Source organism: Rhinopithecus roxellana, chromosome 17 (assembly GCF_007565055.1).
Source record: "Rhinopithecus roxellana isolate Shanxi Qingling chromosome 17, ASM756505v1, whole genome shotgun sequence".
In the NCBI taxonomy this organism is placed as follows: Eukaryota; Metazoa; Chordata; class Mammalia; order Primates; family Cercopithecidae; genus Rhinopithecus; species Rhinopithecus roxellana.
The window spans coordinates 69,032,210-69,046,195 of record NC_044565.1 but is presented as its reverse complement, the minus strand read 5'-3'; the positions used below and the strand labels follow the sequence as shown (position 1 = coordinate 69,046,195).

Here is a 13,986-nt window from a genome sequence, read left to right as displayed (position 1 = left end):
GCCCCGCCCCGCCCCGCCCGGGTTAGTCCCAGCCGAGGCCACGCCTCCGCCGCGGAGCAGCGGGACCAGCCGGGTGGGCGGCAGCCTCACGTGGCGGGAACGCCGAGCGCCCCCTGGCGGACGCCGGCGAAACGGGCGGCACACTAGGGCGATGTCGCAGGAGCCGGCCAGGCGCCGCTTGCTGCCTGAGCCAAATTCCAGCCGCCCCGAGCCGGGCGAAGGCGGCGAGCGCAGTGCGGTACCCAGGGTTCCCTCCGGAGGCCACGGTCTCTCCTGCCCCGTGCCCTGTGCACGCCTGGCAGCCCCCGACCCCGTACCGGAGCAGAACGGTTCGTTTAGTTTTTTTAGAAAAACCAAGTGTCTTTATTCCTGGATCGTTTAGTACGGCGGTGGGCGGCGCCCGCGCGGGGGAGCCTGGAGCCCAGGGACTCTGCCTGGAGGGCCAGTGGAGGGAGCGGAGGGTGCAAGGATCGGCTCTTCCGCAGGCCGGCCCTGGAGGGGTTCCGGGTGGATCGCGCCAGGCCAAAAGTCTCCATGGGCGGCCCCGGGCCTGGGGAGAGGCCCCTCTGGGCGCGGTGCCGCTGCGGGCCCGGGTGCGGCGCTCGCCCAGGGCTGGGTGCTGCGTCCCAGGCGGGACCCCGGGAGCCTGCCGCCCCCGCTGTCTCTTCAGCCGGCGTAGACACGTCGGGCAGGACCCCAGTCTACGCGTGTTCAAGCTCTGGGTCCCCATAGAGCAGGGCCCCGCTGAAGATGGTGAGCGGTTCCTCCGAGTGCGCCAGCTGCCCCATGACCAAGTCGACGCAGACCGTGTCCCCGGCCTGCAGCGGCAGGATAAGGCTGAAGACGCCCAGGGTGCCCGGGCTGGGCTGGCTCTCGGCCACCGGCTTATTCTCCAGGCCCTCGGGCTCGTAGCCCCCGGAGTCTACGCGGGCCACGCCCTGGTTGGAGCGGGATAGCACGGCCTCCACTTTCTCGTGCCGGTGCCCAGTCAGCACTGCGCTCAGCAAGTAGCGTCCGGCCAGTGGCGCTGTGAAGACTCCTGGGGACGAGGATAGCAGTCAGGGGGCCAGGGAAGCTCCGGGGAGCGCACCAGAACTCCTGGCCTGGGGGGGACCCGCTGGGTCTTTTCCCCTCACTGGAATGCAAGCAGCAGGGAACTTGGGGCTTTGTTCACTATGCATCCCCAGCCCTTAAAACAGTGCCTGGGCAGGAGCAGGCCCCAGTAGAGATCTGCTGAATGAATGAATGAATGAATGACTACTACTTCTCCCCACTGGCTGAGAATGAATAAATGAAGAAAGAGCCGAGGTCTCCCCAAATCAGAGAATGAAAAGATTCACACTGTCGGAAGAGGCAAGAATGGGAAGATAACACTGCATACCTTACCCATTTCTCCAACTGTTCAACCCAGCCCCTCCCAGGCCTACCTGTCTCTGGATCATAATAGCCTCCATCATTGAGCAGGACTCTGTCGAAGGGGACCGTGCCTGGTTCAGACCGGGGCAAACTCAGGGCAGCTGAAAATGCCACTCGGGGCACAGGAGCTGCTGGTGCGCCCTCCACTCCTGAGCAGGAAGGGTGGGTATTAAAGGGGATGCTCAGGGCAGAGTGCCAGCCCCCTTCCCCTGCTGGATCCCCAGCCCAGGGCTGCCTGAGGACCTCCGTCCTCCAACCCCTAGTCGCTTCTCCCCCCAGAATCAAATGAAAAGCACTCACCCTGTTCACCTTGAGGACCTGTGAGAAGAGAAAAGGGAGCAGTGAGAAGTAAAGCAGCTCTCACTAAGTCACTCAGCAAACATCTGCTGAGGCTCTCCTGTTGTGCTGGGTGCTACGTGGACTTCAAAGAAGGAATTGGGGTATCAAGAAAAATAGGAATAGGTAGGGTCCGTTCTGTTCAACTGCTGGGCCATCCCAGCTTTTCACACCCCAGTCAGCCATAATAGACTCAGCTTTAGTCTCCAGTACTGCAGTGGGGCCAACATTATCCATTAGCCTCCTATTACCCATTAACCAAACACAGCGACTATCACAGTTCCTCCTCACTTTCCTCTGATTTTCCCTATCAGTCAGGTAGGACCCAATTGCCCTTGTCAAGTTCAGAGTGGAATGTCAAGCCTGGGGCTGCCAGAGGGGGTCAGGGTTGGAGGGTGGGCAGTGGCAACCCTGACTGCAGCAAGGGTCTCAGTGCACATACCTGGTGGCCCGATGGGCCCCTCTTGCCCGTCCTTGCCTGGCGATCCTGGAGGTCCAGCAGGGCCTGGGGGCCCCTGCAGCCCAGGAGGCCCTGGGGACCCAGCCTCTCCTGCAGGCCCTACAGTGACAAAATTGAGTTGAAAGAGGGCCATAAAAGGAGTTTCCAATGGGTAAGGAAGGTGGGTGGTGGCTTCCTGAACAGGGAGAAGATAGATGGAACAGGTGGAGCTTTGCAGACTGAGGGGGTGATGGGGTCCCTTGCTGCATATGCTGGATCCCTGGCTGGCACAGCAACATCCTCTCTCCACCCACAGGCCTAGTGAGCAGCCAGAGGGAGGGCAGGGAGCTAGGACTTTGCATCCTCTCTTGCAGGCAAACTCTAACACCTGGAATAGTGGTTGGGGCTGCAATTCATGCTGGGAAAAGCAAGGAGAAAGCAGATGAGTTGGAAGCTGGGCTGGGGGAGGGGGAAGAAAAATAAGGGGCTTGAGAGGGGTCCCCTCATGCCTTTTGTCCCCTCACCAGTGAGGTCCTTCAGGCTAAGCTGGTGCAGACGGTCCTCCAGGAGCTGCAGGGAGCTGTTAAGGGCACCGAGCCGCCTGCCCAGACCCGCCTGTCCCCCCAGCAGCTTCTCCAACAGGGCTGCCTGCGTCTGGCTGGTGGTGTTGGTTTCCCGTAGCCCGGCCCAGAGCCCAGCCACATGTCTGGAAAGGCCCTCGCGCAGGCCCTGCAGTCCCCCAGCCACAGTGTCCAACCGTTCACAGACACCCTCAAGACGGCCCAATCGCCCCTCTAGGCTGGGGCACTGGCCGGCCTGTGCCTGTCCCTCCTCCAGGCCTCGGAAGCGCTCCTCACTCTCCGTAGCATGCTCTGTGGCCTCCTGCTGCAGCCTATTAATCTCAGAAATAATGCGGTCCTTGGTGGCCCCCAGGTCAGCCAGATCAGCACCCTGGCCCTCCACAGTGGTCTGGAGCTCATTCAGTGAGTCATTGAGGGAGCTGAAGGTGAGAATAACCTCAGAGAGCTCTCCTTGCAGAGCCTGCAGGGCTGAGCCTGAGCTGCCCCCAAACACACTGAAGCCGTCCAGGGGCCCACGGCTTGGTCCCCCAACACCTGGACCAGCCCCAGGACCCCGAGGAGGCAACAGGGGGCAGGAGCAGCGCTCCACACCATCCCGAAGGCGGCCTAGTTCCTCTTGAACTCCACCACAGGCCCCACATCCCTCATCCCCATGGGCCTGCAGCAGCCCCTCCAGTTGGCCTAGCCGGGCTGCAGTGAGATTCAACCGTAGCGTGAACTCTGCAGCTGTCTCATCCTGGGCATCTACACGATCCTGGAGCCGGCCCACAACCCCTTGTAGTCCCTCCAGCATGGCCTGCCGGGCCTCCCCCGCTGCTTCCACCGTGTGCAGGCCTGAGCCCACCAGCCGCAGCTGTCCCTCACTGTCCAGCACCCTGCGTTCCAAGGCACTGAGGATCTCGCTGACCTGAGAGTCCTGCTCCCCAGGGGCCCCAGAGCAGAGCTGCCCGCATGCCTGCATGGCCCCTGCCACCTGCTCCTCCAACAGATCCAGCCGCCCCCCCAGCTCCCCGCTCACATTGGCCAGCAGCGCCCCCAGCTGCTCTAGTCGGCCCCGGGCAGCAGGCAGCCAGTGGCCCAGCCCCCCAGGAGCCCCAGGCCAGCTCTCCTCCTGCTCCTCCGAGGGGCCCAGGGTGGAGTTGAAGCGGTCCTCCAGGCGAGACAGGCGGGAGGCCAAGCTGGTGTAGCCTGGAGGGTGGCCCCCCTGCCCCGCAGCTCCTCCCAGCTCTGTGCCTCGCCGCCCACTCAGCACTGTCACTGAGCCGGCCACGACATCCAGCCTGCGCTCCAGCTCTGCCAGTCGCCGGCCCAGCTCTGGAGAGCAGCATTCTTGAGGGGGCCTGCGTCCCACGGCCAGCCCGGGGAGGTGCTGTTGCTGTTCCTCCACGGAGGCCAGTAGCTTCTCCAGTGCTCGCAGCCGCTCCCTGTCCTCCTGCTGCTGCCGGCGGAAGCCATCCAGCCCGGCCAGGCACACAGAGCAGGACTCCTGCAACCGCTGCTCCAGCTGCCGCAGCAGCTCCTCACTGGGGCCCGGAGGGGCTGAGGCTGGGGCTGGGGCCCTGCTGCCCCCACTGCTGCTGCTGCCGCCATGATGGTTGTTGAGGTGACCCAGCTCCTGGTCGTGGGTGGAGACGCGGGTGTCCAGGAGCTGCAGCTGGTGCTGGATCTCATTGAGGGTTTCATGCACTCCAGGGCGGGCAGCCGCGTCAGCTGGCTGCTGCCTCCCGTTGAAGGCTGTCTCCACAGCCCTCTGCACATCCTCTGCCAGGCGCCCGCTCAGTCCTTGCAGGACACCCCGCAGACTTTGCAGCTCCTTGGTCAGGCTCTGCACCTGTTCCTCCAGCTGCTGCACCTTCTCTGACTCCCCAGGACCTAAGGAGAGGGGAAGGCAAAAGGCAGAGGGGCTGGACCCCAGAGCTCAGGGCCCCTGCTCACCCCAGCTCCAGCAAGGGTCAGATGCTGGGCTCTGTCTCTCCTTTGGGTGATTTTGGCAAGATGAAAAAAAGGAAACTCCATTCACTAAATGCCTCTAGGCCAAATTTGAATATGACTCTGTTTTTCAACAACTCCCCTGGGGAGATACCAGGAACTCTTCTCATTATATAGGCTGGGAAACTGGACCAGAGATATTAGGAGCCTGGCCATGGATCACAGGTTTAATAAGTGGCAGTGCTAAGTTTCAAACCTCGACCATCTATCCGGCCCCCAGGTCCATGTCCTTTCCACCTGCCCAGAGTGCCTCTTAACTTCTTGGAAACTCTTTCCTTTTCTGTGAAAGGATAATGACATTCTTCTGTCATGGGGCTGTCAAGAGGGGTGAAATGGGAGTGTAGGGGAGGCACTTTGGATGCCACAAGAGCAGCTACCACTGGGTGACACTTCCTTCCCTGCAACACCATGGGGACAAAGAAGAGGCTCTGTGGACGGTGAGAGTTGGCCAGGAGTTCCTGTTTGCATAATTATAGTACGGCTATCTCGGGGCAGGGAAACAGCACATCCGGTGTGCAGCAAGCAGGAGGGAAGGCAAGCCACGGGGACTGCTGCATGCTGGGGCCTGCGGTCTACAGAGGCCACGGAGGGGTCTGGGATCTGTAGTCAGGTGCAATGCATGCTAGGATTTGTAGTCTCAACTGTCTGTCCCCATGGACCAAACTTCTCAAAGGAATGCCCCCTTTCTCCTGCAGCTGTTTGAAGGACCTTGGCCACATGTGGGTGTGTGCGAGCACCTTCTCTTTCTCAGCCTTCTTTTTCTGTCTCTCCATCTTTTGCATGCTCTCTCTCACACACAAACACCAAGACACAACCACACACATGCACGTGCGTGCCCGCGCGCGCGCGCATGCACACACACACACACACACACACACAGGCAGGGAATCTCTGCGATCTCACTAACTCCCTTCTGCCCCTCTCTTCTTTCTGGCATAGAGCATGGGGGATTCCCCCAGCAGCCTGGCCCCACATTTCCCATTGCATCGGATCACCATCTGGCACTTGCCGCCCTCGCAGCAGCTCCCACACTCACCTTCTCCCCCCAGTCCACTGAGGGGGCTGCCTGCACTGGAGCCAGAGAGGTTGGGGCGGGCAGGCCGGGGCAGGGGCCGTGGTGTGGAAGATGCAGGCCCCAGCGCTGGAGCAGGACTCTCAGCACAGTCATCGCCCCCGTAACCCTGACAGCACCTCCACTCCATGTCAGTCACTGTCTTGTAGGCCACACGGTAGCGAGGGCGGAGGAAGCGGCGGTACCTGGCAGAGGCAGAAGGAGGCCTCTTTATTCCTCCCTGTATTGTTAGTGACCCTGGTCCCTGTCCTCAGGGGTGGGCAGCTGCTGGTGGGCATGGCCTGTCCCTCAGGCTGGGTCCCTCTTACTGTTCAACATGTGGCCTTGCTCAGCTGACAGCTGTCAGCTTTTTGGTCAAGGGCTAAATCCCTGCTCTTCCTTCCCTTGCCCTGCGCTGGAACCTTGAACTCCTCTGCTTGAGCCTGAGCCATCCCAGAGAAGGCATCTGGGGCTGGCGCGTGAGGCAGGTTTGCCCTCAGTCTCCCACCAGCCAAACTGTTGTCTCAGTATCTCCTCAAAATGGCTGCGACCCTAGACCCCGTCCTGCCCTCGCTCCCTGCTTTGTACAGACTCCCTGAGTCAGCCACCCACCATCTGCCCTCACCCAGTTCCCACCAAGGGCCCATTCCCCGGCCTTGGGACTCACATGATGCTTTGGGGACACTGGGGCTGGCCCCAGGCACAGGGCTGGTACTTGACATACGTCTCCACTCCATCCTCAAGGACACAGCTCACTGTCCGGGTCACCACATAGGCACACCAGTTCCTGTAGGTACAACCCCCTCTGGGTCCAAGGACCAAAGATACACACCCTGAAGGATGGCCCAGGGGCTACCAGAGGGGCTGAGGAAGGCTCCAAAGATGCAGGGCCCTTGGGGATCAGTGAGAGCAAGGACTTTGGCAGGGCCACCCTCCCTATCCCCCACGCTTTCCTGTGTAGCAGGGGCAGATAAAGACTTTTCAAGATGGGGAGTGGTGCAGAATGGTAAACCACAACCACAGAGCAGTCACCCCTCATGGTGGTGAGGCCCCGGGGAGCCTCTGAATGTACACGATCACATGTGTCCCTTTCTGGGCCTGTCTCAGTCCCCAGTTTGGCATGCCGTGTGCGCACAGCCAGGCTGGGCCCTGTGGGTGATCTGAACACTGGCTTCCACCCCACCCCTCCGGGAGAGGACGGGCAGGCCAGCTCAGGGTTAAGTAGAGAATAAGCCATTGATGAGCCTGCCCCTCTTGCAGTTCTATACTCCTGGCCCCATTCATGCCGGCCTCTGATCTGTGTCTGGCTGAAGGGATGGAGGGAACAGAGCGGGAGTGGTGTCAGAATTATGGATTACTAGATGGGGCCAAGGGAGCCCTAGAAGGGGACAAAAGGTCTCCCTGAGGCTCTGGGGCTGGGATACAGAGGGCAGCTGGCAGGAAGGCCTGGCCTGCTCCCCTCAGGGCAGCTTCCCTGGGTATAGAACTGCAGGGCCCCATGAGGGTATGTGGGAGCAGACCCCCTACATGACCCAGGGAGCATATGTGTTCAGGGGGTCCTGGAAAAGGTGCCGTGGGAAGGTGGGCATGTGAGGAGCCACCTAATGGATGGGCTTCTCACTCCCCCTCTGCCCTGCATTAGGGGACAGAGCCCAGGGCAGGGAGCCAGGCGGAGGTGGCATTCTGACCCCCTTCTCACCACCCAAGCCTCGGGCTGGGACCCAGACTCTTACCTGTGGCGGCTGGCCGGCCGGGGGGCGCTCTGGGCCTGGGGCCCCCCGGGGCTGAGGGCCCCACCGGACCCCGTGTAGAGGCTATAACCTCGAGGAGGGTAGCTGGCGGCCCCCGCAGCTGCGGTCAGCAGGCAGCAGAGGTAGCAGCTCCAGAGGGTGCGGGGGGCCATGGTGGGGCACTCCACAGTGGCCCTCAGAGACTCATCCCGCCCAGCCACTGGCTCCTCTGCCGGCCCCAGGGATGCTGCTGCTCCACAGGACAGCGCGAGCCCGTCCCGTCCGTCCCAGCTTCCTGCCGGCAGCCCCCGGCCACACGTCTTCTCCTTGGCTGCCTGGCCTGACCCCTCTCCCCTCCTCTTTCCTCCTCAGCTCCTGTCCGTCCCTGCTCGGTTCCTTCCGCTCTTCTCTTCACTTCTGAGGGGGTTTGTTTTCTGTGCCCCCTCTGGCCTCTGGTCCCTGCCCCTCTCAGGAGCTGTGGCTCAGAAGTTGAGTCCTGGGCTTCCGCCCCCTCGTCCCAGCTGGCCCTCTTCTAGTCTCCCTGTCCTCTTTCCCTGATGACCGGATCCTGGGGGTGACAGGGCTTTGCCCCTGTGGCTGTTCAGAGGCGCGAGAGTGGCCGTGGGGCGGGCCCTGGCCTCCTCTTCCCTGCTGGCTCCCCTCCCTTCCCCCCTGTCTGGCTGGCGGTCCTGCCTCCCCCTTCCTCCCCCCACCTCTCCAACCATCGTGCGCCACATCTGCTTCTTGTTAACTCCGGGAAAGAGGGAAAAAAAAAGGAAAAACAGAAATGTGGAGTTGCCGCCGGGCTTGAGGCCAGCCTCTCAGATGGGCCACATGGAGCCAGGGCCAAAGCTGGGAAGGAGGCCCAGGGCTGGTCACTCCGACTGGGAACGGGAGCCAGAGTCGCAGCTCCCCTGGGGCTGGAGCAGGCCTCCCCTGGGGGAGAGGGCCCTAGAGAGGGGGCCCAGAGGGGAGGGCGAGATGGAAGGACTGGACAAGGGAGAATGAACTTGGAGAGCTCAGCAGGACTTCACTCACCATCTAGTCCAGCAGTCTCCTTTTAGAGATGTGAAAATTGAGGTCAGAGTGGGAGAGTAACTTGTCCAAGGTAACACAGCAAATCAGTGGTAAGGCTGAGAACACACACTAAGTACTAAGTCAGTGACTTGGGAGAAAGGAGGAGAGGAGAATGTACTACTGGGCCAGGAAGGAAAAGGAGTCCCTACTCCACTGAGGCAGATGGGAAATCCACAGACGACAGAAGAGGAAGAAAGGGACGGGTGTGGTGGCTTACGCCTGTAATTCCAGCACTTTGAGAGGCCAAGGCGGGCAGATCACAAGGTCAGGAGTTCGAGACCAGACTGACCAACAACTGTGAAACCCTGTCTCTACTAAAAATACAAAAATTAGCCAGGCGTGGCGGCGTGCACCTGTAATCCCAGCTACTCAGGAGGCTGAGGCAGGAGAATTGCTTGAACCCAGGAGGAGGAGGTTGCAGTGAGCCAAGATCATGCCACTGCACTCCAGCCTGGGCAACAGAGCGAGACTCTGTCTCAAAAAAAAAAAAAAAAAAAGAAGAGGAAGAAAGGCACCTAGCAATGGGGAGCAGACTTCTGTCAAGCAGTAGAGGGCACGTGGGCAGGAAGACAAAGAACCTTTCTTAAAGGGATAAATGAAAATGGGTTCTGGGTTTGTTTTGGTGACAGGCAGGCCATAACTGGGTGGAGGTGGGGTGAGGTGAATCGGGACCGATCTCTAGAGCACCAGAGACAGTCAGTCCCTAGTCTGGAGCTGAGTCTGATAGCTCTCAGTGACAGGCAAAGAGCCGTCAGCCTGACCTGAAAGTTCCACCTGCGCCATCTTGATCTAAAAGCTTGGTCCCTGTCACCATCTGACCCTCAGTGCTTGACCAGGGTCTCTAGGTGGTGGGATGCTTTGGAGAAAGAAACAGAGGCACAAGACAGAAAGGAGACAGGAGAATGCTGTGTGCCAGGCACTGCGGAGGTGCCCAGGTAGCAAAGGCATAGGTAAGACTTAGACGCTGTCCACTTAGGAGCAACTGAAGTTGTTGGAGAATGGGACACAAGCCCCCAAATAGAGAACTGTCACAAGCCAGGACAGAAAAAGTGTCAAGGGGCAGGAAAGAGGGATGATGTATGTTCCAGCTAGGAGGAGGGAAAAGACAGCTGGCTGAGGGAGGCAGTCAAAGGAGAGGCTGGAAAAGACAGAAGCTGAACAGCATTGGGGTGGAGGTGGGGGTGGGGGGCAGGAGTCAAGAACAGAGACAAGGCAAGGAGAGAGATTTCAGGCTCAGGAAGAGTGGTCTGTCTCAGTCTCCTCAGCTGTAACACAGGAATAACAGGACTCTCCATCCCACTTTACGAGGATTAAGTAAGTCAATGCATGTAAACATTCTAGAACAGTGCCTGGCAAATGGTAAATGCTCAATCAACGTTAGCTCTTTTTTTGTGTCAGGAAAAAATGGGACCGAAATTCAGAGAAGTAGATTGTGGACAAATTAGGGAGAGGCTCAAATGACTGGTTATGAGGTTGTATTGCAAGTTTTTGAGTAGAAGCATATATGCATACACAAAAGAAGATATTGTGAGTGATAATATTGACTACAGTGTCAGAGCACAGGCAGTGTAGCCCCAGCTCCTCCTGTCACTATCTATGACCCAGCAAATCCCATGACACCACTGGGAGTCTATGTGTCATCTGAAGTTCCTTCCAAATTCTACATTGCAAAGTGATGCAGTCTTGGGCTCTGGTGGTGACAGTGACCATGGATAGGCAGGGAACATTGTAACTGCGTGGTGACTGCCTGAGTAATGAGGAACCAGATGAAGGGAGACACAAGAGAAGATTCTAGCATTTGAACCAGGATGGGGAAGTCGGGAAGAGAGCAGGTTTGCAGGAAAGAAGTGATCGTAGTTTGAACATACTGAATTTAAGATAAAAGTAACACATCCTAGCGGAAACCAGTGTCCAGCATGATTAGCAATGGTGGACCATTGATTCTTCCACCATATGCAGGGTAATAGGTGGAAGCCATGAGAATGAATGCCAGCAAATCATCAATGCAACTCTGAACCATCTTACCTCCGATATCCTATGACCTGGTATGTGACCTTGATGGCTAAAAGAAATGTTTGTGAAAAGACAGGGTCAGGTTGGGTGTGGTGCCTCAAGCCTGTAATCCTAGCACTTTGGGTGGCTGAGGTGGGAAGATCACTTGAGGTCAGGAGTTTGAGACCAGCCTGGTCAACATGGTGAACCCCATCTCTACTAAAAATACAAAAATTAGGCCAGGCACGATGGCTCATGCCTGTAATCCCAGCACTTTGGGAGGCCGAGGTGGGCAGATCCCATAAGGTCAGGAGTTCGAGACCATCCTGGCTAACATGGTGAAAGCCTGTCTCTACTAAAAATACAAAAATTAGCCAGTGTGGTGGTGTGTGCCTGTAATCCCAGCTACTCAGGAGGCTAAGGCACGAGAATCGCTTGAGCCCTGGAGGCGGAGGCTGCAGTGAGCCGAGATTGCGCCACTGCGCTCCAGCCTGTGCAACAGAGTGAGACTGACTCAGGACAAAACAGTGGGGATGGTGGTGAAAATGCTGGAACAAACAGAAAAGGAAATTTGTAGTTGCCCCTTAGAGCCCTGGGGATCAGCACACAGGAGATTTGAAGGAAATGTTCACAGGAGATCCTGATTTCAAAGAAGTTGTCCGTGGAAGGCTGCAGCTTTGTCCCTGGTCTCCAGGCTCTGGCTCTGGCCCTGGCAGGAAGCCAACCCACTTCCCCTCCAGATTGCCCCAGCTGCTGCTATGGGTTTTCTTTCTCTGCTCTTCTCCCTCTCCTTGCCCTTAGGAGGCCTCTCGCAACCTGAAAAGTCACCCCAGCCATCTTGTCACTGCCCAGTTGTTACCCATTCCCTCTCCTACACTCTGAAGTTCAAAAATCTGTGTATAATTTAAGTGTATCAAGTAAAAAAATGTGGGCTTTGAAATATAGTTGCAGTAGGTTGCATTTCATTTGCTTTTATGTAATTAGGAGACAAGACCTAGGAGCTGTCATGAATGTTTGTGAAATCACAAAGGTATCAGTGGCTCTGAGTTCACCAGGGAGGACGCTTCCCCTTGCTGGCTTGAGTGGGCAAACAGGCTGCAGTGGAGACTAAAGTTAGAGTGCAGTGGTAGTGGTGATGGTGGCAGTGACATTCTGGTGGTGGTATTGGCAGGCAGCCATAAATTTCCAAAGCAATTGGTAAGAGTTCCTGACCCCCCAAAAAGCTAAGTTCCTGGTGGCACTAGGACATGATCTATTTTACAACCTCTCCAAAGTGGGTAATTTCCAAGGATCTAGTGCCAATTGGCCCTACGAGGCAATTAACTCATTCATTCAGCTTCACTGACTGAGCAATGAGTTCATGACCAGGGTCAGGACAGCCGTGGGCACCAGCAATAAGGAGCATTTTATGTCTAGCCTCTCTGTCAGAGGACTGAATATTGGGAGGGAAAAGGGGGGAATAATACAATTTGGGGCCTGGTGCTGTGGCTCACGCCTGTAATCCCAGCACTTTGGGAGGCCAAGGCAGGAGGATCACTTGAGGTCAGGAGTTGGAGACCAGCCTGGCCAGCATGGTGAAACCCTGTTTCTATCAAAAATACAAAAATTACCCTGGCATGGTGGCACACTCCTGTAATCCCAGCTACCCAGGAGGCTGAGGCAGGAGAATCGCTTGAACCTGGGAGGCAGAAGTTGCAATGAGCTGAGATTGCATCACTGCACTCCAGCCTGGGTGACAGAGCGAGACTCATATCAAGAATAAAAAATAAAAATAAAAAAAATAAAGGTGATTTGGACTTTGGGTCATGCCAATCCACATGGGAATTCAAATTTGTGGGGAGTCTTGAGCAAAAGCCCACTTTTCTCCAAAGAGATACACTTTACTTTTCCTTTTAGCTCTTCCTCCAGGTTTAAGACTTTAGTAGCCCACCTCCCTGAACCCAGTCCCCCTTCTCCCACGTCTTGTTACTTTCTCACTCCTGAGCCTAATTCTGGCCTGTCCTTTCCTTGAAAATGTCACACTAATCACAGATATTGAGCTCCACAAGTGCCCCCCAGTCATTTCCCTCCACATCCTCCCAAATCCCCCCAGGATGAGGCTGTGCCTGTCTCACTTCCCAAATAGTTCTTTATCCAAGCTTGGTTCAAGATTTGTCAGTTCTTAGTTAAGTCTAGTTCAGTCTCATAGACTGTTTTTTGTTTCAGTTCTTCCAGGCACTGGGCCAAATGACCCATTCAAGGCTGATAAAGACTCACTGACCTAGGCACAGGAAGTTCTGTGAGGTGAATGAATTTCTGGGTGGTCCTAAAATAAATCCTTTCCCTCTTGTGCCTAACCCTAGGACAACCTACTGAGTCCAGTCTGACCTGGAACAGGGAGTGGAGGTAGGAGGAAGAGGTGACACTGCTGTTTCACCAGTTTGTAGAAACTTGGTGAAATCAATTACCTGCTGGGCCTCAGTTTTCTTCCTTTTTTTTTTTTTCCCCCCTGAGACAGGGTCTCTCTCTGTTGCTCAGGTTGGAGTGCTGGAGTGCAATGGTGCAATCTCAGCTCACTGCAACCTCTGCCTCCTGGGTTCATGCAAGTCTCCTGTCTCAGCCTCCTGAGTAGCTGGGATTACAGGTGTGCACTACCAGCTAATTTTTGTATTTTTACTAGAGATGGGGTTTCACTATATTGGCCAAGCTGGTCTCGAACTCCTGACCTCAGGTGATCCACCCACCTTGGCTTCCCAAAATGTTGGGACTACAGGTATGAGCCACCATGCCTGGCCAGTTTCCTTCTTCATGATTCTGAAGGCCCCTTTCGGCTCTGATAGTCTAGAATACTATGCACCTGGGTCAATTGGTTTTAAGCACTTCCAAGGCTTTCTTTCATGTCATTTTCAGTCTAGAAAGTTTAACTTCCAGGGCCGGCCTAAAGGTAGAGCTTATTTTTAAAAGGGAGGGCTAGTTCTGATTCAACAGTAGACCCAAGTGTTTGGTTGGACTTGGATCTGCTTCAAATTTCCAGGAGACACGAAGCATAATGATGTGTAATCCTTAAGACCTAGACCCTTACTCTCCCAGAGGGTAGCTGAAAACAGACTGCTAACTGAGAGATGCATAAGGGAGTACCTGTCTGGGATTTCACCAGTGTTATGTGGAGGGGACTCGGCTTTCTAAATATGAAGCTTCTGGGAAATATTGAGTGGGGGCTGGTGGTGAGGTGGTGGTGAGGTTGGGGGAGGCCAGGGGAACGACAGACTACTAAAGGCAGGGATTATGTTTAGGAGTCACCGGGCTGAAGCCCTGGGGGACAAACTGTTGATGGTCCCAGATCAGGGAAGGCCACTTTGGGATAGTGCATCCCCAGCTCAGTGCACACGGGCGGCA

At 56.7% G+C, this 13,986-nt stretch overlaps 1 protein-coding gene across 1 annotated transcript; it reads right to left on the bottom strand.

The window, feature by feature from the left end:
* Positions 1-339: 339 nt before the first annotated feature.
* EMILIN1 (elastin microfibril interfacer 1) lies at positions 340-8,201 on the bottom strand. Its single transcript, XM_010371257.2, has 8 exons — positions 7,546-8,201; positions 6,480-6,599; positions 5,798-6,018; positions 2,716-4,644; positions 2,195-2,311; positions 1,717-1,734; positions 1,428-1,565; positions 340-1,039 (listed from the first exon to the last, which is right to left on the bottom strand). Exons 1-8 carry the CDS (start codon positions 7,713-7,715, stop codon positions 702-704), a joined length of 3,051 nt encoding a protein of 1,016 aa, XP_010369559.2. The 5' UTR covers positions 7,716-8,201; the 3' UTR covers positions 340-701.
* Between the last annotated feature and the right edge of the window lie 5,785 nt (positions 8,202-13,986).